General features: G+C 44.8%; 2 protein-coding genes and 1 long non-coding RNA gene across 5 annotated transcripts; 2 read left to right on the forward strand and 1 right to left on the reverse strand.

Moving 5' to 3' along the window:
- The first annotated feature begins 1,324 nt into the window (after positions 1–1,324).
- LOC109782496 (uncharacterized) lies at positions 1,325–4,614 on the forward strand. The gene is made up of 5 exons (XR_002237528.4): positions 1,325–1,696; positions 2,687–3,097; positions 3,219–3,405; positions 3,481–3,569; positions 4,292–4,614. It is a non-coding gene; the product is annotated as an uncharacterized lncRNA (long non-coding RNA).
- Positions 4,615–8,502: 3,888 nt separating this feature from the next.
- On the forward strand, positions 8,503–10,974 carry LOC109782495 (uncharacterized). 3 transcript variants are annotated; one of them, XM_020341118.4, is made up of 6 exons: positions 8,503–9,034; positions 9,151–9,202; positions 9,273–9,643; positions 9,736–10,021; positions 10,145–10,188; positions 10,605–10,974. In XM_020341118.4, the coding sequence occupies exons 2-6, from the start codon at positions 9,170–9,172 to the stop codon at positions 10,606–10,608; spliced, it is 738 nt and encodes a 245-aa protein (XP_020196707.1). In that variant the 5' UTR covers positions 8,503–9,034; positions 9,151–9,169; the 3' UTR covers positions 10,609–10,974. The 3 variants fall into 3 exon arrangements, with proteins under 3 accessions (XP_020196707.1, XP_020196706.1, XP_020196705.1); XM_020341117.4 differs by lacking the exon at positions 10,145–10,188 and having other exon boundaries at positions 8,503–9,052; XM_020341116.4 differs by lacking the exon at positions 10,145–10,188 and having other exon boundaries at positions 8,504–9,034.
- A 2,010-nt stretch (positions 10,975–12,984) lies between these two features.
- On the reverse strand, positions 12,985–15,711 carry LOC109782484 (G-type lectin S-receptor-like serine/threonine-protein kinase At2g19130). The gene has a single exon (XM_040396780.3). The coding sequence runs from the start codon at positions 15,523–15,525 to the stop codon at positions 13,123–13,125; it is 2,403 nt and encodes an 800-aa protein (XP_040252714.1). The 5' UTR covers positions 15,526–15,711; the 3' UTR covers positions 12,985–13,122.
- Positions 15,712–17,194: the final 1,483 nt, after the last annotated feature.

The raw sequence follows: 17,194 nt of genomic DNA on the forward strand, positions 1-17,194 counted from the left end.
AAGACCCTGCGTACTACTCACTCCGTCCGAAAAAGCTTGTCCCTCATATGAATGTATCTACTACCAAATTAGTGATAGATACATCCATTTTGAGGGACAAACTTGGGACAAGCTTTTTCGGATGGAGGGAGTACCAGTGAAGAACCTATTCTCTTTGCTATTAAATTGTTGACCTTGGATATTTTAGTGCCGATTTGGGGTCCTATTTCGTTTCAATGCTACTTTTAATGACTACAAAGAGATCTCGCAGCAACGCGCGGGGTGTCATCTAGTTATATGAACTTACTTAACAGTGCATACATTAGCAAAAATACTTTTTTTAAAGGTAACTAGGGAGTTTATTCAAATCTCAGAACATCCGGGATACAAGCAATGTCTAGTAGAGTCCCTAGCCACACATGGCGACCCACCGAAAGAGACGCGGATCCTTTGGCTATCGAGTGGGCCTCGAAATTATTTTCCCTACGCTCAAAACGGAAAATAACAGAATGAAAATTATTCCTGCTAACCAAAATTTTCCTAAGGACAGGGGCATAGACTAGCGAAGCCTCGTTTTTTATATTTGAGATCACCTCTAAATAGTCCAAGGCTATCACCAGATTCTGTAGATTCAAATCCTGGGCAAGTGCAAGAGCTTCACTGCATGCATGCGCCTCCAAGCTTGCTAGATCAATCAAGCCATCAAAAACCACTGTTGATGCTCCTAAGTATCTGCCTGTACTATCCTGGCACACAGCAGCCGCAACTCCTCTTTCCCCCAAAGATGAAACTCCCCCATCACAATTTAGCTTGGCCGCATTATCAACTGGTGGCAACCACACCTTCATCTTAGGAATCACAGACGGAGTGGGACTTGCTCGCGAGGTTCGAACAACAGCTATATCCAGATCCTCAAGGAAACACCTAATGAAGCACACTATGGACAGTGGGCTCTGAAATTCATCGTCGTGGATGACCTTTCGTCGTGCCCATCAGATCGCCCACATAGTTACCAGCACTCGGGCAGTATCCTGTTGACTTGTGGTTTCAAATAGCCAGAACAACCAAAGTGTGGCATCCTCATTCTAGTTTGATATCACATGCTCTAGCAGTTCCTCATCACCCAAAGCCCAAACACACCTGGCCATACGACAACTCAGAAGGGAATGACGCCATGTATCCTCGTCCGCCCCGCATATGGAACAAACTGGAGAGTCAGCCATGTGCCTGTACTGCCGTACCTGGCCTGTTGGGATCGATGTATGTGCTAATCTCCAAGCAAACACGCGAACCTTTGAGGGCAAAAATACTTAAAACAAGATGTCGATCAGCTCTGCAGAGAGCCGTCCGATCAGATCAACGGGCCAGATGCAAGGCACCCGGAACAAAACAACCGAGCGGCCAGCCACACCCACACTAGGCTATTTCCCCGATTCTCAGCGACGAGAGGCGACCTCGTGACGGCGCCGGCCAGCCAGGTTCCGTAGCGACGCGGTGGCGCCGTTCGCCGGAGTAGCGCGCCTCGACAAGAGGCCGCGCGCTGCTCCTTCGAACGGCGCTGAGCCCAGCGCAGAGGCGGGGTATCGTCTTCCTCCTTAAGTGCGGCACATCGGCGGCAACTTTCCGTGCGTCGTCCCGAGAGACCACGACATCCTGGTCCTCGTGCGGCGTCGTCGCGCGGGATCCCGGACGTGAGGCACCAACGCGGCGCCATCAGGTGAGGCCGAATCTTTTCCTTTTGGGGATTTTCATGCAAGGGTTAGTGTTGGGCATTTCTAAGGTTAGGGTTTCGGTGATTTGGGGGAAATTGGATAGTTCTTAAACAAACATCCACCATATTCTTCTAATTTCTACCCGATGCCCTATCGTCCTTATTGAACACCAATTTAACTTGAACCATGAACATTATCACATTAACCGTAGCTAATTAAAACATGGTCATCATTAATTAGCACTAACCCGATGCAATTAGGATAAGACGAGATCACTAGTTCACTAGTAAGGTCATTAACCTGAAAGATCATTAACTTAAAACAGAGAGCAATCTACCTTGAAAATGGATAATTAAGACTTACAGAACCATTGACATGTTAGCACGGGTGATTAACAACAACCGAGGCATGTAAATAGGATCTTGATCTCAGATTAGAACGTCCCAAACAAAAGCAGTAGATGTCCCTTGCTGCCCGACAGTGAGCCCCCAGCCATATGTGAAGTTCTGACAGGGGAGAGGCAACAGTGGGGGTCCCAGGACGCCACCGGCACTGTCCTAGGATGGCCAGTGGTGGTAATCAGTCTTGGAATCCCCATGGCACCTTTTTAGGATCAGTTGTTATTGGTGGAACCTGCCTCTCCTTTTCCTTGATTACTAGGCGCTGGGACATGGGCAGGGAGTTGTTGCATTGGTGCCCCTGATCAGGGCGCACACGTGGGAGCTGAGCTCTGCCTTTTCTCTTGGCTTACTTGGACAGATGTCAATTCCAATACCTGTGACTCAAAACAGGCGAGTTACTCCCGCAATGCACGTGCCTCCTCTGTTGTGTTACTTGTTGGTTGATTCCCTTATTCACATTTTCTTTAATCTTAGTGAAGCGTAGTATTTAATTGTTTTCCCCAAATGAAGTATGGATACTCGTCTAATTAGTCTTTCCATCTTAGGATGTTTCGTCCTATCTGACAACCTTTATTTCCACTGAAACTTTTGCAGTTTCATCTTTAAATCTTGAGTTCATCAACTGAAGGAGATGTCTGTGGTTATGTTACAAGGCGGCAGTCCAGAGCATTTGGGCAGCGGTTTCGTTGCTTACTGCAACGGATGTTCATGTCTAGTAATGACATCTTACCATGTTGTTGAATCAGCCTTCACTAATGGCCTTATGGTTACGGTTATCTTTCCTGGTGGACAACCGCGCTTTCAAGCCGATGTACAAAATTTATCCGAGCCTGGGGACCTTGCCATACTTCAGTTTAATTGTGAGGGCCATATGTTTGAACCTCTGCTGTTTGCTGAAATATCTACCAATCGTGATTTATTTCCATGGACGGTTTATTTGCATGGATATTACAATGGTAAACGTGGACAACTTATCAGACCTTCGACATTACCTGGCCAAATTGAGTACGTAATGACGGTTGAATCTTACTTTTTGTGCATTTGCTGACTAATTTTTATTTGAACTGTGTTTTTTTGGTGGTGGTTAAAATACATATTTGCTGGAACTGATTTGTTTGTATCTCAGCGGTATGTACGTAAATCAAGAAACTGGTGTTCATATGCATTATGCGAATTACACCAGTAACCCTGGAATGTCTGGTGGACCAATTATTATGGGAGGTAGAGTTGTTGGAGTCAACAAAGGGTCCGAGGCAGGAACGAGACTTGCTGTTTCAGTCCTGGGTGTACACACCATGCTAGAGGATTGGGCTGTAAGAGTTCCAGACTTCGTTTTCGTTGTTTTCACTGTCTATAGGCAATTTTTAATCATGTGTAGTATTTGTCAGGGCGGAGCAGAAACAATTGCTGAGATGCTTGAAATGCTTGAAAGGCCTGGCTATTAAAATAATCAATCTTGCAACACCAAGTATTAAAGGTACTTCCTCCATTTTACTATATTTTTCATCAGTCAATCATCAATCACTATGTCCAATTCACTCCATTTGTTAAATTTTCTTGCATATCCAATTGTGTCCTTCATTGAGTTTATTTTCTTACAATTCAGACTTGCTATATCTAAACAAAAACTGTGGGTGTGCTATCTCAATTAGTATGTGTGTATGCCAATAGTACAAATTTCTTTTCTTAGGTCATCACACGTACTGTACCAATCTTGTATGCTTTGGAAGGAATTATATATCCTTCCTCACATTCACATCGACATTTAAACTTCTATGGCTGCTAATCAGTCACAAACATAACTTCACCGCTCATTCAATCCTACCTGTAGAATGTTAATTCTATGGTTAATTTGTGTACCTTTATATAATTAGCATGGATATTTGAATGAGGCCTCCTAGATTCGAAAGATAAGAGACAACAATAGCTAAGCTAAGATGAAACTTAGTTCGCCTGAAAGATTAGATAATTGTGAATAATAATTTTCCAGAGCGACTTCACAGACAACAAATGGCAAGATAAGATTTGACGTAATATCACTGGGATTTTTTTTTGACATAATTGTCAGATAATTGAGTTTGTGAGTTCATAGTCGATCGCACTTTATGTTTGTGGTGTTTGAGGTCATAAATGTGTCTTTTGACGCTTGTATTACTCTTATCATGTGTTCCTCACACTTTTTTTTTGTCAATTCTGAAGCCTTGGATGAAATATTAGTTACTTGGAGTGCATGTTTGATACTACGCTGCTGGAGCCTCGGGGTGGAGTGAAAGATGGTTTATTGCTTCCGTACATTAAGCCGTCGTTTATTTTGGAGGTTGTCTGAGTCCGATGTGTAATTTGTATCTTTATACGATTGTTATTTAAGTTATTCTTGTCCGAGTGATTACATCAGACTATCAAGGATTGTTATTTGTTATGTACCAATGTGGAGTCACATAGGTTATTTGTGCCTGTAGAGTCAGAATTATATTAATGTGATGGACTCCTGTCTAATAAGATTCGTCATGCTTGTTGGTGTATTTTTCTTTAAATACCATGAAATACTTGCTTAAAAATGCAACTGCTGATATGTCTTGCTGACACCCAGATAGAAATGTCTGCGGTTAGGCTTGGCCAATGCTGATTTTTGGGGTATACTCAACCTGTAAAATCTAAAAACAAAACTCAATAAGGGTTTGTCTATTTCTAACACGATGAGGAAAGTTCTTATATCGAAGTCAATGTGCTACTTATCCATATTCGACTTTGATATTTAGAAAATCTCGATCAACATTTCCAGAGCGATGTAATGAAAAGAGAACCAAGGGAGGTATTGATCAAGGAGAGGGTGTAAGATTTACAAGCACCTGTTTGGCGTGTTAGAGCATCTCCAATAGCTGTAGATGCAAAAATACCTACTTTTGCATCTCTGAGGACCAAAACCCCTCTCCAAACGATGATGTAGATGAAAAAAAAATTACATCTCCGTCTCCTGAAGATCTAAACTATAACATCTGGCGGTGCAAAATTGCATCTCCATCTACAGAAGATGTAAAACTGACGGCCGCGCGCCAACTGCCTTTCATTTCATTTCTCTTCTCCCATTCCTCTTCCTCCTGGTCGTTGACCACACTGCCGCCGCCGTCTGACAACCACAACGCCACGCTGCCGCCGTCCCACGCCACCTGCGGCCCTCCCTCGTCGCCCTGACTCCTCTCACCCATCGCCACTTCGCCTCCCGCCGTCACCCTATTTTCACTGTCGTTGTCCCCCGATTCGCCACCCCCGCCTCCTGCCGCTGCCCCGACTCCCCGCTGCAACCACCCCACTCCGCCTCCCCCACTGCCGTCTTGACTCTCCTCCGGCCTCGCTCCGCCTCCGCCGCCGTTGCCCCAACTCTCCTCCGGCCTCGCTCCGCCTCCGCCGCCGCTGCCCCAACTCTCCTCCGGCCTCGCTCCACCTCCCGTCGTCGCCTTGATCCCCACTGTTGCCGCCCAGCTCCGCCTCCCACGTCACCCCGACTCACCTCCGGCCCCGCTCCACCTTTGCTGTCGCCGCCCCGACTCTCCTCCGACCTCGCTCCGCCTCCGCCGCCGCCTCGATCCCCACTGCCGCCGCCAATATACATCTCAAATATACATCTTCTGTTGGAGTTGCTCTTTTACATCTTCGTTTTGCATCGTCTGTTGGAGTTGACACTTTTTTGGAGATGCAAAAAACACTTTTTGAAGATGTAAACTTTTACGTCTCCTGTTTTACATCTCCAAATTTGCATCTTCTCTTGGAGATGCTCTTAGAAGAAAGATCGAGAGGAAGTAAAAAATGAAAACCAGCAGTTCAAATCTTTATTGATGATGTCTATATGTAGTGTTACAAGGGACGCGTGCATACGACGCAACGGTTGCTAATTGCCAAATGTCAACTGACATACTTTTTTTAAGGAAGCCCCTTGGCACTTTATTGCAAATTTGAGAGTGTTACATCATTCAGTACATGAGGTAATAGAAAATTAGGCGGAACATCATCCCACCAAATCATTTTTTTGAGCCATAAGTATGTCTCACTAAAACATGTGCCAACTTATTTGCTTCCCTGGGGCAATGACGGAACTGAATCGACGATATCTCATGTGCAAGTTGGAAAGCATCATATAAAATAGCAGTATATGATGCCAGTATCTCTGAACCTCTATTGCAAGCGGTAACGAGCTCTAAACAGTCCGACTCTACGGTGATTTTTGAGCATCCAATATCACGTACTAGTCGAAGACCAAGGTCAAGTGCCATTGCTTCTGCAGATGCAACATTTGAGGCATAACTGAAGATCTCTGCAGCACCGGCAACTGCTTCCCCACGACTGTTACGCACAACAGCAACCATTGATCCTGTACCATCTTCAAAGAAAGATGCATCAGTATTTAACTTGTAAGTACCAATAAGTGGTTTCTCCCAGCCTACTCTTCCCGCCTGCTTCCGAGGAGACTTCTCTGCATAGTCTGCCGTTAGTGCTTGGATAGCGAAAGCTGAGCTAAGAGGTCGTTTGACATTCTCGCCTTTCCTTGCTTCTCTCCTTTCCCACCATATGTACCATGAGGCCATAGCCACTGTCGCTTGCAAGCCTAGCTGTCCTAACACCAGCGACTTCCTGTGTGGCCATCGTAGGATTTCTTTCAAAACTACAGAGCCTAAAAGATCCACTACCAAAGCTTGATCAATAATTGTATTAAGGCCAAATGCCTTCCAAACTTGCCGAGCGCGTGTACAAGTAAACAGCAAATGGCGAATATCTTCAGGCCCAGAACGACAAATAGGACATTCTGTTGAGACTTTAATATGCCTAGAAGCGAGAATTGCCATACCAGGAACAACACCTTTAAGAGCTCGCCAGATGAAGATTTTTATCTTACTAGGGACTTCCAACTTCCACACAGCCAACCAAACAGGATTAACATTTGAGGTCCCTTCACTACTAATAATTTTTGAACCAAACTGGCGTTCCCATTCTGAGTAGTAGGCTGACCGAAGAGAAAATGAGTGCGATTTGGTCTTATGCCATGCTACATTTAGATGCACTGATAGAGGAATTCTCAAAATTGTTTCTGCATCAATTGGAAGGAAAATAATCCTGATAAGTTCCACATCCCAGGCTCCTGTATTAGGATCAATCAACTCATTCACCGTTCTTAGTAACACGTTCCCTTTCCTTGTGTGGATCATCCTTGTTGGACTCGAAGGTACCCAATGGTCCTCCCAAATATTTATTTTCTCACCGGAACCAACTCTCCAAATGTGGCCTCTCCTGAATGTTTGCAGACCAGCGACGATACTCTGCCACGTAAAAGATGATCCCTTTTTTGCCCCTGCCTTTATATTTCCACCAGGAAAGTATTTTGCTCTTAAGACAGTAGCACAAAGAGTGTCCGGATGCGTTATCATTCGCCAACTTTGTTTCGCTAGCATGGCTAAATTAAAAGCATGGAGGTCCCGAAACCCCATACCTCCTTTATCTTTTGGAAGTCACATCCTCCACCAAGCTAGCCAGTGCATTTTCTTCTCTTCCTCTGTATCCCCCACCAAAAGGCCACCATTGCATCCGTGATTTCTTTACATATTTTCTCTGGAATTTTAAAAACAGCCATGGCATAAACTGGGATAGATTGGATAATTGCTTTCAAAGGAATTTCCTTTCCTCCTAAGGACAATAACTTTTCCTTCCAACCTTTAAGTCGATTCACAACTCTTTCAACGAGATGAGAGAAACTATCACTCCGGTCCAAACCCACCATAGATGGAAGACCAAGATATATGTCAGAGATTGCTTCCGTCATTATGTTCAGTTCTGCACAGACCTGAGCTTTGATATCCACATTCACATTTGGGCTAAAGAAGATACTACACTTCCCTTCACTCACCAATTGTCCAGAACTTGCACAGTATTCATCCAATACCTGTTTTAATGAGGTTACATTATTCATATCCGCTTTCATAAGGATTAGGGAATCATCAGCAAATAGTAAATGAGAGACTGATGGTGCATTTCTGCACACCCGTACACCTTCAATGCCACGAACCTCCTCTTTATGAGCCAAAGCACTAGATAAACCCTCTGCACACATAAGAAATAAATAAGGTGATAAGGGGTCCCCTTGTCGGAGCCCCCTTGTAGGGGTAAATTCCTCTGTTTCTTGATCATTATACCTCACTTTGTATTTCACCGAGGAAACTGACATACTATTTAATTACAAAAGTGGGGAAAACGTGCGGTCAAAGGAGGAGTAACAGCCGAGACGGGCCGCACCTGATCCTACGGGCCATTAGTTTCCCAACATTATTTTACCTAAAAAAACTTTCAGAAATCCAGTCCAACCCTCAAAGGCCAAAGCCCACTCCACGGCCCAAACGCAATTGACTAAAACTAAACCTACCCGCCGGAGGCACATCACCTCGCCACCAAGATCTCAGAAAAAAAAAAACACGCCACCAGACTCCTCGCCGCCGCGGTGCTTCTCTCGACGCCGTCCCGCCGAAGCAGCGCGCTCTCCCGTTTCTCCCCGACTCCGTCCGCGGAAGCAGAAAGCCCCCGTCCCGCTTCTACCCGAATCCGCCCGGGGAAGCAGAAAATCCCCTTCCCGCTTCTCCCCGACGGCTGACGACTGCGCGTCCCCTCCTGACGGCGAGGCGGCAGCGCGGAGTAGGGGAGGGGCGGCGAGTCGGGTGCTCGGAGCAGGCACCCAGGCGCGGTGGAGCAGCTGCAGTCGACAGCTTTAACCATCCAAGGCCGCGGCAAGTTTTTCTCCCAAATCCCAAATCCCCAGGAGTGACGGCGCGCTAGGTTTTGCCCATCGACGGCGCCCTCGCCCCGCGGGCACCCGCGACGCCGGACCACCAGACCGCCGTTGCACCGAGGTCGCCACCCTAACTTCCCCACCGGCCGCACAGCCAACGTTCTCGTAGTCCTTTGGTATGGCCAGTATGCCAAGTAATTCCTTTTTCTGTATCCAACACGCAATTAATCTCTATGCTTTGTCTACTCTTAATATTTATCATGCCTTAGCCTGATCCGATTTTATTTTGCAGATCTTAGCCAGACAGTACGATGAATGGAAATGCTGAAGCTGATTCTACCCTTGTACGTTTCCTTGTTACAACTTAGTTTGTATCTTTATCCGAATGTTCATTCTTATTTCATATATTTTCAGGTTTTCGACAAAGAAACATTGGATAAAGTCTATGAAAAAGTAGCTCCATCGATTGTGAAAGTCTTGCTAAAACCATTTAGCACGGGATTTGTTGTCTCGTCCACAGAGAAACATAACATGGTAGCTGTTTGTTCCATGTTGTTAATTGAGTGCAAAGAGAAGATACGAGTCCGCTATTCTGATGGAGATACTGCTGTTGTTGATCATACTGAAAAAGTCTCTAACAGTGATATGACTATACTGTACGCACGTAAAACTGGAAAGGCACGTCCAGCAGTACAATTTGGAGTCTTGGAGGATATCGTATGCCAAAAGATTGTGAGTCTTTTTCCTTACAAGGACGGCCTCATGATGTTCAAAGGTCACATAGGGTAAGGAAGTTTCTTCTTGTATTCTTTCTTCAGAACTTACCATACTCGACAATGGACCGATTAGATCCTCACAAACCTTCTATTCTTTTCAGTTTAGATGATTGTACCTGTGAGGATTCCAGTGGGAACATTATTCCAGGCCAAAATATCTTCTCATTCACTTGTCCTGTGGGGGGTTCTTACTCGAAAGATCCTGATACAGATTCTGATATTAGAAGACGATTCATGATACTGACTATTGGTGCTCCTGTGTTTAACTTGGATGGTGAAGTTCTTGGCATGATTGATTCGTTTAGCCGATCATATGATCTGAAATTTGCAAGAAAATCATCTGAGTTTCGTGATGAACTTAATAAACCAGGACGTGTGAACTGGCAGGTAACACCCTATAAAACTAATATTTTTGTATTAATGTTGATTAGACTGAGTTTGTAATTATAGTGTTATACATTGACTTAATTAAATTACGCGGGGGGGGGGGGGGGGGGAGCCGTGGTGCAGGGCAGAGATTGTGAGAGCTTGCAAGTTGTCTTCCTACTTTCACGGTAAATTTATGGCAAACTTCAATAGTTGTAAGAACATTCTAATATTACTATATTTGTGGCGACCATCTTGATACATTTATTAAACTCAATTCTAGTTCTATATTGGTTGTGCTCTGTGAGCTCAACTAGGTTGTGAGGCACCCTTGGAGAGTTTGGTAAGGACAGCTACGTCGAGGTCGATAACTAACTTACCTTTGCAGATGCATAATGCTAGTCATTGTAGCATTATCCATGTTTGTGCTCCCCTCATCGGGGCAGAATTTGCTACTAGTCTCCCATTTTATGTTGTATCTGCCGTGCTAACCATGCTCTCAATTTGCACAATTGCCTAAACTTATACAAACAGTTGCTAACAGAATTAAGTGAATACTTGTCATTCCTTGAGCTCATGTGTTGTTTGTGATGTTCTTCTCCAGCTGAGGTCAAAGAAGAAGCTGGGTTCCTGGCACTCAACTGTTGGAGGGCGAGCAGTCCGGTGATCTATGAGTCAACCTGCAGAAGTGCCACGCATCAGTTGGATCAGTTGTCTTGGCATCGGGGATAACCTCGGTTATCTTTGAGTGACTGGTTAGGTGCCGTCCTAGTTTGTTAACTTGTGTTGAACCTTATTTCCTTTGTTGATTTAGGTCATGTCCTGGTTTATCAACCCCTTGCTTGGTGTTGAACCTTATGACCTCCGTTGATTTAGGTCATGTCCTAGTTTATCAACTCCTTGCTGGGTGTTGAACCCTATTACCTGATTGTGTATGTGATATCCTAATTATTTACTCTCTGCTGGTTGTTGAACTGTTGAACCTTGATAATTGGTTGGTTTAGGTGCCCTCCTAGTTTATTAACCCCTTGCTGTGTGTTGAACCATAATTGTTTATTTTCTCTGCCTATAACAATATTATAAAGGGCTGGAGTGAGGCAAGCGGGACCTCACTCGGTCCGGCCATAGCCTCGGCAAAAGGAACGCCCGCCTGGCTGGTGGCCACGTCCATGTATCGTTTTCGCAGCTTGGCCTAAGAGTATCTACAGCCGGCTGTCTCAAACACCCCTCGTACTCGTCCGGGTGGACACCCTGATTACTGAGCGGTCGAAAATGACGCCTCAAACTAGCCTTAAAACGTTCGGGCACACCCCTCATATCAGCCAAAATGGGGCAGATATGGTGAGGCGGTTGCGTACGTTCGCCACGTCGAACCCAGCCATGCTGGCTCACCCGACCTTATATATGTTCGTCCCTATCTGCTTTTTGGATCAAACCCTAGCCACTTCACTTTGTCACTCAAGCTTTCGTCCGGCATAGCGGCAAGGGGATCTGACTCTGACCAGTCCGGATCCGTCGTTGGGGTGTCGTCCCGTGTGGGTTGGAGGAGGCAATGGCTGTCCGCATTGCACTCCGCCGCTCCCGGGAGGACAACGCCCGACCAATGGTAGGATCTATCTCGCGCGAACCCATTTGCGTCGACGCACCGGGCGCTCGGATCCTAGGAGCCTTCTAGTCTCCCTTTTCCCATCATCGGTCCGCCTAAGTATGGGTGCTACCGGGACCAGTGTGCTCGCCGTGGGAAGGAGAGGATGAGGGTGGCCGAGACCCGCCTCGCTGCCGACATGGCGGTGGCGGAGGCGCGGGCTGCCGCAGAGGGGGAAGTCATTCGCGGCGGGCGGCGGCATTGTAAAGAAGCGGCAGCAGAGGAGCACGCACGTCCTCGCCCGACAGCAGAATCGGGCGGTCCATGCCATGGCTGGACTGCCCCCCAAGGAGGAGAAGGAGGACAACGACGGGTCGAACAACTCCGGCAATGAGCAGATCCGGCATGATCCATACCGCGTTTTCGACCGCTACTTTCGTGAGAAGGACGACAAAGACGCCGGGAAGGGCAATTGCAGCCATGGATGATCTTCTCCATAGCTAGCATGTAGGTTAAACGTGCCAAATTTTGGTAGTCTGATGGGACGTCCTGATGTAGTAGTCGAATGATGTGTGTAATGCATCGTTTACGTAGTTACATTATTTTATATGGATTTAAGGTATGCTAATTGAGGTTTCTTGTTGTGAGAAAGGAAAATTTTAAATGCAACTGGTCAGTGCCAGTGGACGCGTCTGGACGCACTCGTGGACGTTTAAGGGGACGGATTTGCCAAATCCGACTATACTTTAAACATGTGGGAACAGCCACACAATCTCAATTGCAGCTAGAGGATCGTGCTCCCCTCAAGAAAGAAAGAAGCTAGAGGATCGTGCATACATCTAAACTCGGTCATAACTCTAAACTAGTTGCACGATAGTCTCGTGAACCTCCAGTTGCACGCCTTGTTCTGATTCGTTGGGTTCCACTAGTATATATGCTCCAATACATCTCCATAGAAACAATTTCACATTTTAATCCCCTCCAAGTTTATCCGTGGCTATAGGCCAACGCCAAGGCTATCTGCTGCTTCACTGTGGCTGGCAGGTGGACCACTGTGCTCTTTCTTTCTTTTCCTTTTTACCTGCAGGTGTTGTATCATGTGCGTGCTAGTATCACGTTACGAGGATTGCCGCTGCCGTCGAATTCGCCGTTTCAATTTGCTATTTTCTGGTAACTATAGGCTGTTGGACATTTAACTGCACACGTTATTATGGCAGTAGCATGCCAGTATGGCTGAGCTTTCCCGATGGCAGCATAGCTAGTTACAAAAATAAGGTTTAAATAAGCTTCCACATTGGATCTTAAAATTAAGAAATTTTCAATCGGAGAAAAAAAAATATTTATGGCGCCTATTTCGATATGGATCCATACATGAAAGTATAATAGTACAGAGTACGTTCAAACCTTACAACTTTATTATATGAAATACAACTGTGTCTCCAGTCGTAGGCACTACATTTGAATAGTAACAAATATAATATCTAAATTTTGTAATGTAGACAAATGTACTATAACACCTTACACAAAAGGATTAGGATCATGTCACAACCGAGTTCCCAGCCATAGCTTGAAGCAGTCTTGGTATCGGGGGCATCCCGATTTCAATTTGCCCTTCCAGAATCCGAACTACCTCTCCCATCGTTGGTCGATCAAACTCATCATCTTGGATACACCAACATGCAACCTTGCAAGCCAGTTCAACCTGGTCCAGATTGACAACATCATGTAACATTTCATCTACCAAACTCCTGACTTCTCCTTCAAGAAGCTTATGTGCAGCATACACAGGGAAATAAACATCAAGGTTGCCACCGCTAGTACATGGTGCGCATGAGTTTCTCTTTCCAGATATAATTTCCAGCAGCACCATACCGTAGCTATAAACATCGATTTTTGGTGTAATAGCAACCCCAAAAATCCATTCAGGTGCAAAGTACCCTGCAGTTCCTCTCATTGTAGTCAAGACTCGGGTAAACTCCCTTCCTAAGAGCTTTGCCATCCCAAAGTCTGCAACTTTTGGAACGAATGAAGCATCAAGAAGTATGTTTTCTGGCTTGATATCACAGTGTATGATGCAGTCTCGACAGCTCTCATGCAAGTAAGCTAACCCTCTCGCAACTCCTAGGGCTATCTGGTACCTAACATTCCAATTCAACATTGTAGAGTTGTTTCTAAATAGATGCACATCAAGTGAGCGATTTGGCATGTGCTCGTAAATAAGCAACCTCTTAGAACCCTCACAACAAAAACCAACAAGCTTAACTAAATTGATGTGCTGGACAGCTCCAATCGAGCTCACTTCAGCTCTAAATTGCTTCTCTCCTTGATAAGCACCGTCAAGCCTTTTCACGGCTATGGCAGTTGAGTCATTTAAAAACCCCTTGAATACAGAACCAAAACTGCCTGCCCCTAACTTATCTGTGAATTTTCTTGTGGCATGCTGTAAATCAGTGTATTTAAATGCAATGATTCTGTTACAGCCTTGAACACCATCCAGTATACGGCTAGAGCCCTTCCTTATGTTTCTCCAAATCCTTACCAGGAGAAGTGCAAATAAACCCAGAGCAGAAACGCCTGCACCCGTTGCAACTCCAATAACAATTCCCTTTCTGTTGTTTTTCGATATGTGGAAATCTTTAGCAGAAACACGAAGGTAAAGAGTTTCTCCAGTTGAACTGGCAGTGCCACTACATTGTAGTGCTCTTATGTTGAGGAGTTCATTATGCCAGATAGAACATCTTTCATTATTGAAGGAATATGCGGTGCAAGAGCAGTTACTCAGGCAAACTTGTGCGCACTCACTCACGCTTGCAACAGCTTCTACTTTTGGGGCATTCTGAGGCAACTTAACACATGGCACAGAGTAGAACTTGTCTGTGGTATGAGTTGTGCTTTTATTGCTAATGCAGTCTAACTGAGTATTTCTCGAGCAGCCACCGGTTGTATCTTCTAGCTGCCAATACTTGGGGGATGTTATGGTGAAGCCCTCCATGCAACTGCAATATGGAACTGCATTATCATAGCAAATTGTGAATGGTCCACAGATTGCATAGACATCACACTGAAGTTTCGGTTGGGCATAGACCATTGTCCAATCCTGTGAACCCTCCGACCAAACGAACTGTTTTGATCGACCTGAGACATCCAGTACATTACGAGTAACCATTGATTCATCGACTACAGTAAGTGTCATGTACTTCTCTTGGTCATTGTGAACAAAATTTGAAGTAAAAGGTGGGTTGTTGCCTGACATCTCTGGTATTGAGGCAAAGTATTTGCCATTCCATACACCAGTCGACCAATATGGTATGGAGGAGTTCATTGGTGTAAGCAAGAACTGATTGGCGCCACTTGGGTCTAACCTATCACAGTACACACCGGTAGCTGGGTCGTTCAAGTTCTTCCAAGAAACTAGACGACGGTTTAGGCCAGTGAGCTTGTCCCATCCAAGCTTCGCCCCAGGGAAAAGTGTGTCTGTAGGGTGATCAAAGCTCTCCCACAAAATCTCTGATGAGTTTGAAGAATCTGTTAGGATGAGATTTCCTCTACTCAAGAGCATAGCAGTGGTGCTATTTCTTGTGATGTTTGCTTGTGTACTCCAGATTATGGACTTCGTGGACTGGTTTAAGATGACAAGGTTGCCATCGTGGGAGATTGTGAGCTCCAGTGAGGTGGTGTTCTTGATTGGCCTATCCCTATTTGGGACCCATGCAGAAGTAAATTTGGGGACTGTATTGAACCATATGCCAAGGTACCAGTTGGTGGTGTCTCGTGATGGTTTGCTGCTGCTTGTGTTGAAGAAGCCAAGCGCGTACCTGCCATTGTTGGAGACGAGCTTGTCGTTGACAGAAAGTGCTTGGCCGGCAAAGATGGTGTCCGTCGCGGCATAATTTGTTTGGGTGCACAGGAAGAGGAGCAAGGTGAAATATATGAGATGCATGAAGGACTGAGGAGGATGGAGAACTAGCAGATGCAGGGACTGTAGATATAAGATGAGTGCTCAATGGTCTGGTCATAGAACTGAAAAAACACGGTGGAATCAAAATTCAAGCACTAGTGCACAACAATCCAACTAGTTGAAAAAGTTGCTTATTTGAGTGTATCTTTCATCTGCGGCAGGGGGAAGTTGTAGTCCGGTCTTGTTGTGGACTGTTCTAAATTTTTAATCAGTGAGAAACTTCTTCTGGAATCTGGACTGGGTTTGCGTGGTGGAGATTGGAGCCGTAAAAGATCGTGTGGGATCGGACATTTGTGGACAGTTGACAAGTATGCAAATACTTCGGGCCCTAGCTTGATGTTAAGCAAACAAACATATGAGTTGATACAAATGAGATGACAGGTTTTTGTTAGTGTTACACTTTTCTGTAAACTGTTCTTTTGATCACAACTGTTAGTATTATTTTTTGTGTATTTGAGAGGACAATAGCCATGACATTTTTTTTGTACTATACCTCTGACGGCGCAAGAACTCTCTGGTTCTTGCTTTTACTTCTGTATATATGCGCTCCACAATGTAATCTCGCTAAACTTCTGGTATTTCCTCCCATGTCTTGGATATAGCCCGATCCTGATGATGTAAAAAATGGTCCTGTACCTATTCTCAGTATGCTCTCTTGGCCCAAAGAAATCTCAGGAATCCTTGTAGTTTCTTTTACTTATACTTTTTGGTTTGCATACTTTGCAGTTTTTCATATGTATCCATCTGCACAATAGGTATGTACATTCTACGTGGACATTTTGTGTGTGCACAATAGCTACTTTTTTGGTTCGAAATATTCCAACAGTTTCTATTTGAGCAATGAAATATCTTCTCGATACTCTGGGATGTAAGGGGATTTAAAGTGGCGCGACATTAAAAATCTACTACAGTATGTTTTTAAATTTATGTGTTTTGACTGAGCGTAGAACTGTAGGTGTGAAAATATACCTTGTGGCATGCTCATGCGCGATAGGACCAGGCTGAAGTACAGAGGCAGAAAGGGGCTGGGGCTGAACATAGGGTTAGTTTATTTTCTGAAGCTGTTACATGTATACTCTCCCCGTTCCTAAATATAAGTTTTTTTAGACATTTCAAACAGACTACAACATAAAGATGTATATAAACATATTTTAGAGTGTAGATTCACTCATTTTGCTTCGTATATAGTCACTTGTTAGAATCTCTAAAAAGACTTATATTTGGGAACGGAGGGAGCAATATGCATGGCTATATTACCAGTACATAGATCAGTTGGCGGTAAACCGACTTATTGGCTAGCAAATTTTAACCTGGACTACTGCTTACTATTTCCTCCATCCGAAAAAGCTTGCTAGATACATTCATTTGAGGGACAAACTGTGCTAGATACAGCCATTTGAGGGATAAGCTTTTTCGGACGGAGGGAGTAGCTGTCACAAGTGTTGTACTTATTGGCAGGTTTGATATGGAAAATTAGACTTGTTCCTACTGATGTTGCTAGCAAAATCAAACTTGACTGCTGATACTGGCTGTCACATAGTGTTGTACAGTAAGTACTTATTTGAAAGTCTGCTGTGGAAAATTAATCACGGAAGAAAGCGGACCAAGAGTACGAGAATCCACATCAATGTCGAATGCAGCCTCAAAATAG

Source organism: Aegilops tauschii, chromosome 7 (assembly GCF_002575655.3).
Source record: "Aegilops tauschii subsp. strangulata cultivar AL8/78 chromosome 7, Aet v6.0, whole genome shotgun sequence".
In the NCBI taxonomy this organism is placed as follows: domain Eukaryota; kingdom Viridiplantae; phylum Streptophyta; class Magnoliopsida; order Poales; family Poaceae; genus Aegilops; species Aegilops tauschii.

What these genes read in the sequence shown, in the direction of transcription:
- LOC109782495 (XM_020341117.4), top strand. Translation starts at nt 9,170, where the DNA reads ATGAATGGAAATGCTGAAGCTGATTCTACCCTT. An exon ending in CTGAAGCTGATTCTACCCTT is followed by an intron (nt 9,203 to 9,272) that starts GTACGTTTCCTT and finishes ATATATTTTCAG; the next exon opens with GTTTTCGACAAAGAAACATT. An exon ending in ATGTTCAAAGGTCACATAGG is followed by an intron (nt 9,644 to 9,735) that starts GTAAGGAAGTTT and finishes TATTCTTTTCAG; the next exon opens with TTTAGATGATTGTACCTGTG.
- LOC109782484 (XM_040396780.3), bottom strand. Translation starts at nt 15,525, where the DNA reads ATGCATCTCATATATTTCACCTTGCTCCTCTTCCTGTGCACCCAAACA.